The sequence below is a fragment of the Nipponia nippon genome, unplaced genomic scaffold, assembly GCF_047370975.1.
Source record: "Nipponia nippon isolate SJK-2023a ecotype South Korea unplaced genomic scaffold, ASM4737097v1 scaffold_25, whole genome shotgun sequence".
NCBI lineage: Eukaryota > Metazoa > Chordata > Aves > Pelecaniformes > Threskiornithidae > Nipponia > Nipponia nippon.
The window spans coordinates 7620274-7635417 of record NW_028262342.1 but is presented as its reverse complement, the minus strand read 5'-3'; the positions used below and the strand labels follow the sequence as shown (position 1 = coordinate 7635417).

The window sequence follows — 15144 nt, the reverse complement described above, 5'->3', positions numbered from 1 at the left end:
CAGAGCAGTTCTGCTGGAATTTTTCCATTCTAAAAATATGTTTTTCTCACAGTCTCTCATCTCTCTGCTGTCTTCCCTAGTAAAGACTCTTAACAAAACCTTCCCAAACACTTTTTTTTATAGGGAAGCATAAAACTGGAATGTGCTTGTTAGAACTGAATTGAATTGACTGCTGCAGGAACCAAAAAATTACAGCAAGTAGAAACGAAAAATCATAATACAGGCTAATTTGGGGTTCTGACCAGGTAAGAGCTGGACAGGATGATGTGCTGCTTTGTCTTCTGCAAAAATGGACTGTGCTGAAGGCTGCCACAGGTGGGTGTTCGATATGATGAGAAATCATGGCTAAATTGGATTAATCGGCAGGTTACGGTGGTGCAGTGAGTTGATGCTGCCTGGCATCATCTGCTGCAGTTTGCAGGTCCTGTTACAGGCCTGCTGCAGCCTGGCAGATTCTGCCCTCCCCCCGCCCCGGAAAAGTGCCCTTTTTAAAAGGTGGTATTTGGTTATTGTTGCCCAGAGTGGGACGCTGATTCATGGCTTTGCTAGGAATTGGCTGTGTTGTATTTTTCAAGTACAAGGGTAACCTGGGACACAGCAGAGGACTTCTCCTGCTGTAAGAAGACTAGCACAAAATCCAAAACACTAACATTTTTTTATTCAGAAGTAATTTCCTTGAAAGAAGGTGTACAAACCCCAAGAAGCAGCAAATTGCCATCCCTCCCCTTTTCCCGAGGTTTGCTGATGGACTCAAAAAAACCTGTGTCCAGTTTGGGTTCTTCCCAACAAATAAACTCCATGAGAGCTGTGAGCTGATAGTGGCCCCTTAGGTGAAAAGAACAGTTGTAGAAGATCCACAGAAACTGGTAAGTTTAAAGCTCCTGGAAAAGTCATTTTAAAGAAAAGGGCTGTTTCTTGAAGCTGATGGAAGAAGAGTTCTAGGTGTCCCTGGGAAGAGAAAGAAAAGGTCAGCTGTTGCCAAATGGAGTATCACTTCAAATTTTAAGTTGGTGTTTGTTTTTTTGGTTTGTTTTTTTTTTTTTCTGGTCACTGGGCAAGGATTTATGTTCTCCTGGTTTCAGGAGGCAAAGCAAAGACTACTTCCCATTTAACCACAAATAAAACCAATGTGACACTAGCACCAAAATCCATACAGTTGTCAATCCTTTAGTAATCCTCAAAATAGCAGCATTACGTGTACTTGGAAGAAACATTAAAAATCACTGTGGGCATCACTTACGTGGTGATCAGCTCTGTCAGTCGTTGCCCTCTTCTGTAAAACAAAAAGAATTACTGTGTTAATGGAGTATAGGAATAACAACAAAGGTGCAGGTGTGTTTTCACCTACAGTGTGATGACCTTGACAGCTCTCCTGCTTCTCCCACTGGAGGAAGCCACCATCCTCCCAAATAACAGTACTCCCCTGCTGTGTGGAAACACTCTGCAGCAGGATGGGGGCTCTAAGCTCAGCTCCAGCTGTCTTTACCTTTATTTTCCACTTTAAAATCAGATGGGAGGAGGTTGTCCTGCCGGTTCCCCAACACAAAGGCCAGGAAGGAGAGTATGAGAGCATCAAGGATGCCAATGATGCAGAGGATGTATGCCCAGCGCACAGTGCAGGCACCCAGCGTGTACTTGTCTGTCTTGTCCCCGCACATGCGTTTCACCTCGCTCGAGTCCCAGCCATCGGGGTAGATTAGGCAGCCGATCATCAGCCCCGTAGCTGCAGGAAGAAGGAGATGGAGACATTACAGCGGCCACGAGCTACCTGCTGAGCCAATACTGCAGGTAGAGGAGTATGGCAGTGCTGCGTCCAGCCACAACCACAATGCTACAAAGAAAGAAAATACTATGGACCAGCTAACTAGGCCTAAAGGTTCCCTACGCCCTGCAGTTGCCCATCACACGGGCTCTGCTTTGTTCATGCTGCTGCAGCCAGGGAGGAGCAGGATATGGCATGCTGCTCCCCATCAAGGACATGCTGCAGCAGCATCTCCCATCACTGTGTTGCCCAGGCAACATCTCTCCTCTCCTGCCTCCGCATGCATCCCTGGCCATGTTGCTCCAAAGAAATATTTTCTCCCAACAAAACTGGGATGGATTTAGTCTGTGCAAGGTGGAGAACCTTGTTATTGCCCCATGCGGAGCTGGATATCAGCTTATGCTTTGCCAAGGTAGTGCCACCCTCAGCAGCAGCTTTGCAGGCAGGTTAATTATGCTTGTTCAGCTGTGGTGATTCCAGCCCAGCCGTGAGCCACTGGCTCCTCCTGCAGCCGTTCCTGTTGCCCCACCCTGGCGCACACATGACCTCGACTGCCGCTCCAGCCCGGCTGCAGGGCCCTTGGCACGTCGCCCTTGCGGCTTTGCCATGGGAGTTGCGACAAACCCAGCGTGAGCTGCCGAAGGGATGTCTTCTGCCCAGCAGCTCATGTCCCAAAAGCTCAGAAGTGCTTTTTTTTCCCCGCATGCTCAGAGAAATTGTTGTATTTGCTGGACAATAGTGACTGGGTTCGGCAGGAAGAAGAGCTGAGCTCATCTGCAAGGCTTTGGGATGTGATAAACGGAGACTCTTTGCATCCTCCACTGTTATCTTGGTGCAGAGCATGGAAGTAACTGGTCCTTCATATCTTTTCATGCAGGTGTGAGGACCTCTGAGGCTCCTCTCATGCCAGAAACAACCCCATGGTGGGAGCTCTGGATGAGCGGCCATTTGTCCCTGCCCTTTGTGGACATGCACAGCCTCCTGCAGCAGCAAGATGCTCCCTGCCCCATAGCAGTGCCTTTTCTCTGTCACTGGGTGTTTGGTAAACCAGAAGACAGTTTTGGGGTGGTTGCCTCACCCTTTGCCGATGTTTTTTTTTCCCTTGGTTTTGGGACAAGAGAGTGGCAAGGCCAGCGGGCAGCTTCCTAGGTCTGCAGAGAACATTTCTCTTCATTGCGAAGCAGCTGGTTTCTCTTGTATTTAATTACTCTTCCCTGTAGCTAACAGAGAGGAGGGGCATGGAGAAACAGGGGAAGCTGGAAAGAAATTGCTTCTCCTGTGAAAACACACCCTGGTGCGGAGCAAAGGCCAGAAAATAGATCCGTTTATCACCTGCCCCCTTCTTAAAATAACTCCCAGAAATGCAGCAGCACCTGCATTGCCTGGTGGCGGCGCGAAAGCTCCTGAGAGCCTGTCTGGTGCAGAGAAACTGGGCTGTAGGGGATGATTCAGGCTCATCCATGCAGCCGGAGCTGTCTGCGCCAGGTTTCTCTCCCCCATCCAGCACAAAAATGTATGTAAAAGCCCCAAATATGACAGCAAAGCCTTTCCCTGCTCCAACTCCCTGGGAGGCTGAGCTGCCCCAAGCCTCTTCTCTAAATCTTTGCTTGAGCTCATTTCTTTAGCAGGCAACTGGAGCAACCCCGATGCCACGGCTGTCCTCCCCCAGGGTTTCAGCCAGAGTATCTGGAGACGGCGGGGGCTGCGGCTGGTCCCGGCATGAATGATTCAAGAGCAGCAAAGGGCTGGGTTGGGTTTCAGCTGAGGCTTCAAATTCAGGAGCTGGGTTATTGGACATCTCGGGTGTCTTGCTGCGTTGCGGGGAGGAATGGGAAAGGCTGGAGATCCTCAGGGATGAGCGGAGGGATGTGAGGACGAGCGGAAAAGTAGGAAAATGTGGGTGATGATATCAAATCCTATAGTCAGTCCCCTCCTCCTGTTCCACCTCCCCAGTATCTTGTCCCCTGAGCTCAGGGAGTTACCAATTGCTGCAGGGGATATTGTAGGCACCAAATAACTCAGCAAACATTATCGCTGTATCCCTCATTAATTGCCGCAGGATCCCTAACACAGCAGGGAACCCTGTGCCCCAGCCCTGTGGCATTCGGGGCTCTCGGTCTGATACTCTGAAGCCACGACCCCGCTGCACCATGGGGCAGAGCAGAAGCAACGGCATTGTGCAATGGCCAGAGGAAAGCTCCCCCGGGTAAGCGGGGACAGGCCGTGGCTGGACCGTTGGTGCTGCGTGGTTTTGCAGCAGCATCAGCGCACGGTGGGGAGCATCGCCCACACGTGGCAAGTCTGCTGGGTTTCAGCTGCTCTGACAGGTTTTACTTACTGCAGATTCCCCACTGGTAACGAGTAAGGGGGAGCAAATGGGGCACAGGGGTTATGCTGGTGTCCCTTTCCTGGCCACCATCCCCCCAGCAGAGTCGAGGTGGGGGCAGAGAGGGAAAAGCAGCTCTGGACAGACCACTGGCAGCCCCTGGCCCCCCAGTCATCACCCCCAGCCCCGCTCACCTGCCGCCAGCTGCATCCAGGCACAGACTTTATAGACGGTGGCTGCATTGCAGAAGAAGAAGAGGCTGAAGCAGAGGATGGAGCCGATAATGAGGAAGGTGGAGATACCTACGAAGAACATGGCAGTTTTGAAGGCACTGGAAGGGATGGTGCCGAAGTCGAGGGGGCTGCCCTTGCAGATGAGCTCGCCAGTGAGTGCATTGCCAATGCAGTAGGAGAAGAGGCCAAAGTAGCCGGCCTGCGGCGTGTCAATGCTGTCGCCGATCCAGTACGGCTGGATGAAGGTCACCACCATCAGGATGGAGAAGCAGAGGGTGAAGAGGGCCCAGAGCACCCCCATGGCCCGCGCGTTCCTCACGTAGTTGGTGTGGTAGATCCGTGCCGCCTCCTGCGCCGGCAGCAGCTTGGGCATCGCGGGGACACCGGCACCGCTCCCCGGGGCGCCCGGCGCTGCCCCGCCCCGGCGGAGAGCGGCGGTGGCGGCGGGAGGCTCCGGCGGCGGCGGGCGCTGCGGCTGGACCGCCCCGGGGGGCGGTGGCGCGACCCCCCCCTCCAAGGAGCCCGGGGAGGACCCGGGAGAAGCCGCCACGACCCCCCCCGCCTCGAGCCGGGGTGGGCTCGGGAGGAGCCGGGCGGTGCGGCTCGGGATGCGCCCCTAGGGTGTGTCCTGTATCCCTGGGATGCTCCCTCGGGATGCGCCCTGTGCCTCCATTATGCACCCTAGGATGCAGCCTGGGATGTGCCCAGTGCCTGTGGGATGAACCCTATGTCCCCAGCGTGCACCCCGGGATCCACCCTGGGATGCACTTTGTGCCTCACTGTGTATGTGCCCCGGGATGTACCCTGTGCCCATGCTGTGTGCCCCAGGAAGTGCCATGCACCCCCAGGATGTGTGTCAGGATGTGCACATGCCCCAGGATGTGGTGTGGGATGCTCCCCAGGTTGTGTCTTGCCCCGCAACGTGTGCCCCAGGATGTGCCATGGGCTTTGCCGCGATCCCCAGGATCCACCCGGGCTGTGCTGTGTGTCCCAGGATGGTTCCCAAATGCTGTGCCCCTTCGGCTGCTCCCCTCTGCCCTCCCAGCTGGCATCACCAGGGTCTTCCCCCACTGGAGGGGCGGTGCATGGGGTGCTACATCATAGGGGTGGGGGGGCTGTGGGCCCCTGGACCCCCCCCTGTCAGCTCCAGGGCTGGCTGGGGCTGAAGGCAGGGAGGGGACCATCCCCGTATCCCCGCTGCAGAAAGGGACACCCTAAGGCGTCAGCCAGCACCTGGAGCAGGGCCAGGACTCTGTCTGGCCCCCCGTGTCCTGCTGCCAGAGGAGTGTGGACAGCCCCAGAGCCTACCCCAATGGGCTGTAGGCAGTCGTGGCCACCTTGGGACCTTTCTCCAGGACCCACATCTGTCCCGCATCCAGAGGGACTGTAGAGGCTCAGCTCCTGCCATGGGGTCCAGATGCCACGTGGCAGCGTGACAGCTATCCCACAGCCAGCGCCAGCCTCAGTGTCACCCCTGTGGCTGCCGAAGGCCAGGGCTGCCTGGGTGTTAATCATTGCCGAAAGCAGCCAGACCAACACAGGTGCGAAAAGCTGTGCCATTCCTGGGGCTGTTTTCCTTTCATCAGCTGCACCTGCCAAGCACTGAAGCACTGAAAGCATATATCTGGCAGGGCAGGATGCAGTGGTGGCCCATGGGATAGTGACATGGGTGGGCTCTGGAACACCAAGTGAGGCCAGCAGGATGCTAGCAGGGGTGTGGGGTCACTCCTGTCATGCTTTGGGCTTTCTTGAGCAGGTTTCTTGGTGTCTGTGATCATAACGTCTGAGCGATGGAGGATCTGGGGGTGGACACTTTCCCAAGGAGCGGAGTTCCTGCCATGGCGCTGGCTCTCGCATTGCCCATGAACCCATCAGCAAGGAGGGTGTCCCAGAGAACCCCAGCTTCATGGCTCCCTGCAGCCAGGGTGAAGGAGAGGAGGGAGGACTGGAAATCCCCCTTGGGGGAAGCGTAGGAGTGCCGTTACTTCATGTTCACATCAGCCAAAGGAGCTGCCAAAGGGCAGGTTGGCATTACCAGTGTGGGACAGTCACCTGGGAACACGGTGAGATGTCTCCATTGTGGCACTGCCTGGCAGCACGGGCATTGCTGTTTTCCTGCCCTGGGCAGAGCGTTGTGGCACTGCCCCAATGCCACGAGTTGGAGTGTGATAGGAGCAGCCTCATCAGCTGATGGGGACGCCTGCTATAAAGTGCCCACTGGCCCTGTGGAAGAGGCATGAGCGAGCCCACCATGGCGAATGCACTGCCCCTCTGCCTGCTCCTGGCCCTACTGTTCCTGGCCCCAGCCCTGCCAGCACAGCACAAGCGAGGGCTCATCTTCAACTTGGTAAGAGGGACACTAACCCCCTCCCTGCCATGTCCAGGCGATGCCCCGATTGCTGCAATGGGGTGTGTGGCACATTGTGGGGTTGGAGGGGTCTGCGATGCTTTAGTCTCTGGCAGCAGCTATGTGGGGGAGCCCTGGGGTGACGGCTGCATGCACCGAGAACAAAACTTATTGCAGCTGGAAAACTGAGGCAGGTGGGGATGGTGTGGTGGTTTTTCTGGGGTTGTGAGGGATCTTGACACCTGGGAAAGCAGTTGTGTAAAGGGCCAGGGAAGCCTAAAAGTAGATGGGACTGAAGCTCTCAGCTCCCTGTGCCAGCCAGGACCCCCTCCCTGGGGGGGCTTGCAAGGAATGGGGAGGGGGGACGCTTTCCCTGCAGTGTCTCAGCCCTATTCCCACGAGCCCAGCAGAAAACAGCACTTCAGCAGGTGGTATTTTGGGCCAGACTGAAGAAATCCTGCAGGGTGGGAGGCTTGGGTGTGCTGGCAGCAGTGCTGAGCCGCAGCCAAAAGACAGAGCTGGTGTCCGACACCCACCCAAAGCCCCCAGGCCCAAGGCTGGGGGGGATTAAGGGGGGACGGAGAGGGACCTGGTGCTCATGCCCTGCCTCGCCACACAGGACACTGGGGAGCTGTGCCTGCAGAGCGCCCAGTGCAAGAGCGGCTGCTGCTACCGGGGCAGCGGCCTGAGCCTGGCGCGATGTGCACCAAAAGCAGCTGAGTTCCAGGAGTGCTCCCCAAAGGTACGTGCTCCCCTGCTCCCAGGGGTGGCCAGGGACAGGGGCATGTCCCCTGCACTGCACTGTGCCTTCGTTCCCCGTAGAGCATCTATGGAGTCTACTATAAGTGTCCCTGTGAGAGCGGCTTGACCTGTGACGCTGATAAGACCATCGTGGGCTCCATCACCAACAGTGACTTTGGTGTCTGCAAGGACCCCCGGGGCTCTGATGGGTCGTGGTGAAGGAAGAGAACCCCCAGTACACCCCCGTGCTGCTCCTGCCACCCTGCCTTTTCCCCTCCACAGGGATGCCTGGACCTGCCCGCGCTGCCACGGCTGCAGGGGGGACGTTCAAGTAAAGAGCATCTTATGCCGAGCTGCAAGCCAGCGTTTTCACTCAATGCGTCCCTTCAGCCCAGGACAGGGGCTGCAGGGCCAGAAGGTCCTGGAAAATGCTGCAGGGACGTGATGGCTTTACCTATACATGTGTGCACATCATATGCAATTTTATCATAATCTGGGCCAGGCCAGCAGCAAGCCATGGGGGGAGCTCTGCCTGGGGGGAGCGTTAGCAAAGGGGGTCCAGGGGAGGGGAAGATGCAGCAGCCCCAGGATCAGAGGGAGCTACTTGGGTTGTGCTGGACTCGGTTTATTTGCCTCTGCAGCTGCTCTGGTTGGAAACTTCCCCTGGGAAAGGTTTGTGGCTGGAGAAGAGGGACTTGAAGGTGGTGTGGAAGCTGCGGGTGCTTGGGGTACTTGGTGGTCGTGTCCACCTCTGCCATGCCGTGCTGAGGGCTCTGGATGACCCTGCACACTGGGAGCTGCACCTCCTCCTCTGGGTGAGCAGACGTGGCCAGGAGGTGGTAGGCCAGGTGGGAGTCCTCCCCAAAAAGAACCTCATACGGGCAGCAGTTGTATGTGCTGTGGGGGCCCCTCATGCAGCACCTCCACCAGCAGCTTCTCCGGCTGTGAGATGTGCAGGAGCTTTGGGAATTTGGGATGGATCTGGGGCGAGGTGATGCTGGGAGCAGCCCTGGCTGGCAGCGAGGCAGCAAATCCCCTTAACTCTGCCCCTGGTGGAGCTGTGCCCTGGGCAGGGTGGGTTGCGGGGGGGCGATGCCTGACTTGGAGCCAGTGGTTTGGGCATGGGGAGGGGGCACAGACATGCTGCAGGGGGGTGAGGAAGAGGAGGCACCCGCCTGGCAGAGCTGGGGGGACAGCAGGAGGTGAGGGGGTCACCATAGGCAGGGGTTCTTGGCTTCTCCGGTGCCGTCTTCACCCTGCATGTTTCTGTCCCTGGGGGCAGACCAAGCACCAGGCACCTACAACACTGCTCCTCATCACCCCGAGGGGCTGGGTGCCCCATAGCAGCTCTCCACTGGGTGAGGGGCTGGGGGCCGTACCGGGCAGCTGAGGATGTCCCGCAGGAAACTTTCTCTCCAGGACAAGGGTGACCAGCAGCTTCAGGATCTCTGTACCTGCAGAAACACCAGGGATGCGGCTGGGAGGGTGGCACAACGGGGGGGGGGGGGGGGGGGGGGGCGGTCCCCACCGTGGGGGGGGGCACATGGCGGGCAGCGTGGGGACAGGATAGGGGATGCTCCAGGGACCCACTGGCCTCTGCAAGCCTGGCTTGGTGGAACTGCAAGAGGGGAAAATGCTGACCTGGATTTTAGTTTTAAACTCGTGGTGGGTGGTGAAAGCTTTGAGGGTTGTGGTCTCGTTGTCCTCGTGGTCCCAGCAGGAGGCCACCAGGTCGATGACCTCATGAGTGCGGGATGAGGCCTGGAGGAAGGCAGAGATGGGGATGGGGATGGGGAGAGCAGCCCCTCTCCTGCAGCAGACAGGCACCCCTGGGCAGGGCGAGGGGGCATGGGGTAGGGGACAGGGGACATGGGACATAAGGTCTCTCCCTGACCTTGTCATCTGCATGGGGTCCTCAGCCCTACATGCTGTTCCACACCAGTGGGGAGCACCCCGGAGAGGCTGGCATCACCCAGGACACATACTGGGGATACTGGGAGCCCTGCCTGCCCAGGGCCAGCCTCTCCTGGGGCTTTGCATCCTTGGCATGGGCAGGATGTGGCCAATGCCCAGGCTCTGGCCATGTCGGCACCAGCAGAGGGCAGCCGTAGCGTGCCCACAGCCTGGAACCCCCTCAGCCCTGGGGACCCCCCAGCCTAGCAGGGACCCCCCAACCCCAGGGGCAGCTGAGCCCTGGGGGCCCTGAAATGCACCAAGCCTCACAGCCCTGACACACCTTGAGCCCCGCTTTGGGGATCACACCCTCCCTGGAGGGGGGGATATTGGGAGAGGGTAGCCTGGGCCAACTCCTGGTGTATATGATGGGGATTTTGGGGTGTCCCCATTTTTGGGGTGTCCCTATGTTGGCAGGAGGAGGATGGGGGCACCGGAGAGGTGGGAAGGGGGTGGCTGTGCTGGGGGGACGACGACACATGAATGCCCCCCCCCCCGCCCCCCCAATCTCCACCCTAAATTTACTGGTGAAGCAGCAGCTTTATTTTGGCAGCTCTCGGCTGGTAAATATTGGCTTAAACAGAAAACCAGACGCCTGACTCACGGCGTCTTAACAAACACAGGAAGGGGCCCCTGGTGCGTGTGGGGTGCTGCCAGCCCTGGGGACGGGGACGGGGACAGGCCTACACCAGGGTGGGGGCACCCTGAGCTGGGAGGGAGGGGTATGAACAGGGCATCCTTGTGCGGGCAGATTTAGCTGCAGTGAGGTTCCCTCCCCCGGGAGGGGACACGGGGGGAGGCACCCTCCCTCCGCCGGGGACCTCACTTCACCCTGGGCGATGGAGGGTGCAAGCACTGGGGTGCTCCTTCCTCCTACCCTGCTTTGCACAGCATCCCCCTGTTGATTAAAAAGCAACGAGGAGGCGAATGAGGCTGAAGGGGTGTTGCGGGGGGGCACCCCAAGTCCCCCCCCAGTCTCACCCCATCACCAGGGCTGCACCCCACTTTGCACCCCCATCCCTGCCTGCTCACCCACGGGGTGCCCGCAGTGTCCCCCTCCCCTACACTGGAGGGTGGTGGTGGAAGGTTTTCCCGCCCCCACCCCCACCCCCCCGCCTGGGCTGTTTTTACCAGGAGGGTACAGGATGTTCTCGCATAGCCGCGCTCCCTCTCCCCAACCTCCCTCCTCCCCCTCTCTTCCCCCTCCCCTTTCCGCCAGCCCTCGGCCTTCACCTCTTCTCCGCGCTGCTTTAACCCTTTTTTTTGCAAAACACTGCCTTTTCCTCTTCTTCTTAATTTCTTTTTCATTTCTGCAAAGATGCGGTGAAGCTCTTTCTCTGCCCATCCTGGAGTGTCCCTGCACCCCCAATTCACTGCGCTCCCCACCCCGTACCATCACGAGCTGTGGCTGCAGGGGGGCTCCAGTGGGGTGCCCACCCGATGCCCATCCCTTCAGACACCCCCAGCAAAGAAACCCCCCCCTGCAAACGGGGAGCACCCTCCCAGCCCTGCCAAAAACCCCAAGAAAAAGGGCGTCTGGGGAGGGGGAGGTTTGCTCCTGCAGCCTTCACCCATGGGCACGGGGGCTGCCAGCCCTGGGGGGGTAAATGCTTCTTGGGGGGGCCTGAACTGCCCCCGGCCCCCACAGAGGAGACCAGGAAGGCAGTAACCCTGTAGCACCCAGCCTGGGGCAATGATTTCCAGGGGGGCAGAACCCAGGCACAGCCCAATCCCCCCAGCCTCATTTGCTGCAGACTGGTGCTGTGCAGGGACCTGATCCTGCAGCAGGGTCAGGGGGTCTCATGGGGTTTGGGTTGGAGGGTGTTGGGGATGCCTGTGCTTTGTGGGAGGCTTGTGCTGTGGAAACACACCTGAGGGGCTGCCTGGAGGCATCTGGGGGTGCACGGAGGCGTTTGGGGGCGCCCCAGAGGCGTTTCAGGGTGCCCAGAGGCATCTGGGGCTGCCTGCTTGCTTTTGGGGCTGGGTTTTATTTTTCTTCCTGCTCTGGATGACTTCTTCCCCCCGGTTTCAGCTGGGGCATTGCAAGGTAGTAGCCAGTACAGCTGGGGGGTTGCTGGCCCCTCTAAGGGCATACTTCAGCCAGGGTGGCTTTTGGCTGGATGTGGCTGCTGCGTTTGCAAGGCAGGAGCTGCAGGGATGAAGCACATCCCTGCAGGGTGTGGGACACCCCAGCCAGCACTGGGGGCTCAGGGAACCCCAAATCCCTGGGGAGATGTCTCAGTCTGCCCCCACCGCCCCATGCCAACGTGGGACACCTCAACCTGCACCTGTGGCGGCAAAGTCCCTACGGGAGGTCCAAGCTGTGGGGCACAACAGGGTGCAGACCCCCAGCACACCCAACTGCAGCTCCCAGGGATCTGGGGGCCTGATCCTGCGACACCCCAATGGGTTTTCCTAAATTTGGGCCGGGTTTGCACCATCTTGGGGAGATGGTTTAGGGATGGAGATGGTGAGAAGCCATCCTTAAGCCCTCGCTGGAGGAAAAGCAACCTTTCTAGCAACAACCAAAAAAAAAAAATCATGAAAAGCTCTGGTTTGCCTCTTCTTGCCAAAACCAATTGTTGAAGATTTTTTTCCTGGCCTCTCTGGCTTTGCCTTCGCATGTGATGGAGGGAACAATATCAGACGCTCTCCTGTTTTTCCACTCTGATGTTTTTCCCTGGGGCTGGAGGAGAGGAAGGACCTGGCTGGAGGGCAGGGACCGACTCTGGGCAAACCACAGCCCCGGGGGACCTGAAACCTGGTCCCCGTCCCCACCTCCATCCTAGGGGTTGGCTTTGGGGCTGGGAGCATGGCCAGGGGTGGGGTCCCTTGAGGATGCTCCCCCAGCCCAGAGCAGCCAGGAAAGCACCCCAGGGCTGAGGACTGCCCAGCTTGGGGCAGTAGTGGAGGCTGTGAGCAGGATGTGGAGATGCAGAGGTGGCCCTGAAGGACATCCAGGCACCCCATGCACCTCCATGAACCCCTCCATGGATGCTTTCCAGCGGGGCACAAGTGGAAAAAATCCTCTGGCTGAATTATTTGTGCTACTGGAGGAATTAATTAGCGTGATACAGGGAGGTGGGGAGGGCAAGGGGGGGCTGACGCGTCAGCCCAGGGAGAGCTCGGGGCTGGGCACTTTGCGGGGGGGGGGGGGGGGGTGTGTCTCGCCCCAGCTGGGTATTTTTAGCATTAAATTCCCTGAAATGCTGGTGAGCTGGGCTGGGAAAGTGGGCCAGCACCAGGGGTGGGAGGGACATGCAGGGAGGCTGCTGGGGGGATGCTGGGGGGAGTTGGGGGGGGAAGCTGGGGGCCATGCTGGGGGGATGCTGTGGGGGTGATACTGGTGGCCATGCCCTGCCCCAACCATGCAGTGGCGACCAAGCTGGAGGGGGCCGTCTGCTCCGCGGGTCTTGCTAGCAGCAAGGAGGGAGTTTCCTGCCTGCATGCCCGGAGGCAGCCGGCAGCCCCCCCCCCCCGCCGCAGGCAGCCCCCCCCGGTAGGCCTGGGGCTGCCGGCGGGCCCTGCGGAGCGGTTCCTCCGTCCGGCGCACACTCACTGCCCCGGCTGCTGAGTCAGGCTGTTCCCTGCGCTCCCGCGGCCGGTACATCGCGTCCCCACGCCGGGCGCCTGGCACGGTTCCTGCCCGCCCGCCCGGTGCTGCTCCCGGGCGGCCCCTCTGGGCTCCCTGGATGCGGCTCATGGGACTGGCGATGCTGTGTCCAGGAGCAAAGCCCTGGGAGCTGCAGGGTGGTTTGTTGGTTTTTTTTGGGGGGGGGCTTGTGCAACCATAGCACTGGCCTGGGTCACACTTGTGCATGTCCCTGCCGGGTGTCCCCCCACCCCGGGGCTCCCCAGGCACCCCACAAGCATTAGGGCACCCAGGGAGGATCTTTCCCAGGGTGTTTTTGGGGTGCAGAGCCCCATCACATGGCACAGCCTCACAGCTGAGCATTCCTGGGGGTGCGGCACCCTCTGCTCCTCCCCCCGCCACCCCTGCACCCTTGCACACACACACCGCCCCCCCAACACCCCCGTCCCGGCGGGGCTTGTGGGGAGCCCCAGCCACCCCCGGCCACCCTCCCGCCCTAGCGGAGGCTGGTACAGTTCGTTACGTCCAGACCGGAATGTACTTTGTGCTAGAAGTGGCCCCAAGCCAGGACGGCAAAGCCGGACTTTATTTATCCTCCCTGCTCCAGCCCCGCTGTATCTTGCGGGGTTGGATTTCCAGCGGGGCTGGGGGAGCCCTGGACCAGGGAGGAAATAATCTGGGAAAATATTTGTGTCCTTTCAGCCAGTGTAAACTGGTGTCTGGGAGGAAGCACCATGGGGGAGATGGGGACTCAGGGACAGATCCAGCCTCAGCAAAGCCTCTGGCTGGAGGTGCCTGTGCCTGCTTGCATGAGTTTTTTTGCAACAGGGCCCAGCATTTGGATCGCAACCCGGAAATTTATGGTTTGGAAATGCATGGGGAAAGGGCCAGCCCTGGCGACTCTGGGGGACAGAGCAGGATCAGACCGGTGATGGAGCAGGGGCTGCTCCAGGGGTCCCCATGTGCCAGGGATGCCTTGGCCCCTCTGCCTGTAAAAATTCATTGCAGGAGCTGTGAGTCTGAGCAAAGAGAGGGGGTTTGCAGGTGGAGGAGGGATCGCCCCGGGCTGGATGTGGCAGCTTGCCGCTGGCCAGGCTCCACGATGACACCCAGCATCCCTCCCGCAGCCTCTCCGGTAGGAAGATTTGGGGGGGGATTTCATGCAGAAAGCAGCTTGCTGGCTGCTTTGCAGCCCCTGGGTCAAGCAGCCCCATGCCAAGTGGGTGGTCTTGCCCTGCTGCCCTTCCCCGTGTCCCCCCATGTCCCCACTACCAGTCCCTGCCGCCGCACAACTGCACCTATGGCCGGCAGCGAGGACACGGTGTCTTTCCTGTACTCTGCTGCCTGTTGTGCAACACCCGGCTGTGCCTCCCGTAAACACCTAGCTTCCTGTGACCGTGCTGCCAGGTTCCCACCATGCTGCACCCCTGCCCCAGGTGACAACCGGGCCCTCGGAGGGGTACATGTGCTGAGGGGGTGTGTGTGGGGGGTGAGGCCACAGCATCGCCAGGCTGCAAAAAACTGCTTTGCTCCCCAAAATGGGCAGCGGGTGGGTATCTGGGTACCAGGGGGGAAGGATGGATTTGGTCCCCCTGGGAGGGGGAGCATCCTGCATGGGTCATCTGCCCGGGGCCATCCATTTATGCCTGGGGCCATGGATTTGTGCCATCACACGCAGAAGGAAACTGGGAGAAAACTCGTTTCCTCCACTCTCCAACGCACTTGAGAGATTCACTGATGCGGCTTTCAGATGTGAAGTCGAGGCGGAGGGACGCCTCTCCTCCTGATGCTCTCAAGGCAGATTAATGCTGGTTATTTTTAGCAGAAGACAAGGATGAATAAAAATAGACCTTTTTTTTTTTTTTTCTGGAACCGCTGCTCTCAAATCACACAAGGTGCTTGGGGGCCGGCACGAGGAAGGGGGCAAGGCTTTTCCCTGGACCCCCGTCCTTTCAGGGCCAAGGTGATGGCTGCACGACGGGCACAGGGCTGGGGCAGGACATGTGCAGCCAGCTGGATGGCGAGGGGGAACAAGCAGTGCCCCTGGCAGCTGCCCTAAAGCCAGCCGGGATTATTTATGGAGCAGATTTCCTCCAGGTTGTGTTACAGGGATGGGGGGGATGGGGCAGACCCTGGCACTGGAGGAGGGGTTCAGGCATCCCACCACCCAAGAAAGCAGAGTGAGCCAGG

At 59.1% G+C, this 15144-nt stretch overlaps 2 protein-coding genes across 2 annotated transcripts; one reads left to right on the top strand and one right to left on the bottom strand.

Annotated features, from left to right (window-relative positions):
• Positions 1–636: 636 nt before the first annotated feature.
• Positions 637–4787, bottom strand: LHFPL5 (LHFPL tetraspan subfamily member 5). Its single transcript, XM_009465667.2, has 4 exons — positions 4283–4787; positions 1487–1723; positions 1241–1273; positions 637–948 (listed from the first exon to the last, which is right to left on the bottom strand). The coding sequence occupies exons 1-3, from the start codon at positions 4692–4694 to the stop codon at positions 1257–1259; spliced, it is 666 nt and encodes a 221-aa protein (XP_009463942.1). The 5' UTR covers positions 4695–4787; the 3' UTR covers positions 637–948; positions 1241–1256.
• Positions 4788–6557: 1770 nt separating this feature from the next.
• CLPS (colipase) lies at positions 6558–7676 on the top strand. The gene is made up of 3 exons (XM_009465713.2): positions 6558–6668; positions 7288–7410; positions 7491–7676. The coding sequence occupies exons 1-3, from the start codon at positions 6558–6560 to the stop codon at positions 7626–7628; spliced, it is 372 nt and encodes a 123-aa protein (XP_009463988.2). The 3' UTR covers positions 7629–7676.
• Positions 7677–15144: the final 7468 nt, after the last annotated feature.

What these genes read in the sequence shown, in the direction of transcription:
- LHFPL5 (XM_009465667.2), bottom strand. Translation starts at nt 4,694, where the DNA reads ATGCCCAAGCTGCTGCCGGCGCAGGAGGCGGCACGGATCTACCACACC. An exon ending in CTGGATGCAGCTGGCGGCAG is followed by an intron (nt 1,724 to 4,282) that starts GTGAGCGGGGCT and finishes TTCTTCCTGCAG; the next exon opens with CTACGGGGCTGATGATCGGC.
- CLPS (XM_009465713.2), top strand. Translation starts at nt 6,558, where the DNA reads ATGAGCGAGCCCACCATGGCGAATGCACTGCCCCTCTGCCTGCTCCTG. An exon ending in GAGGGCTCATCTTCAACTTG is followed by an intron (nt 6,669 to 7,287) that starts GTAAGAGGGACA and finishes CTCGCCACACAG; the next exon opens with GACACTGGGGAGCTGTGCCT. An exon ending in TCCAGGAGTGCTCCCCAAAG is followed by an intron (nt 7,411 to 7,490) that starts GTACGTGCTCCC and finishes CGTTCCCCGTAG; the next exon opens with AGCATCTATGGAGTCTACTA.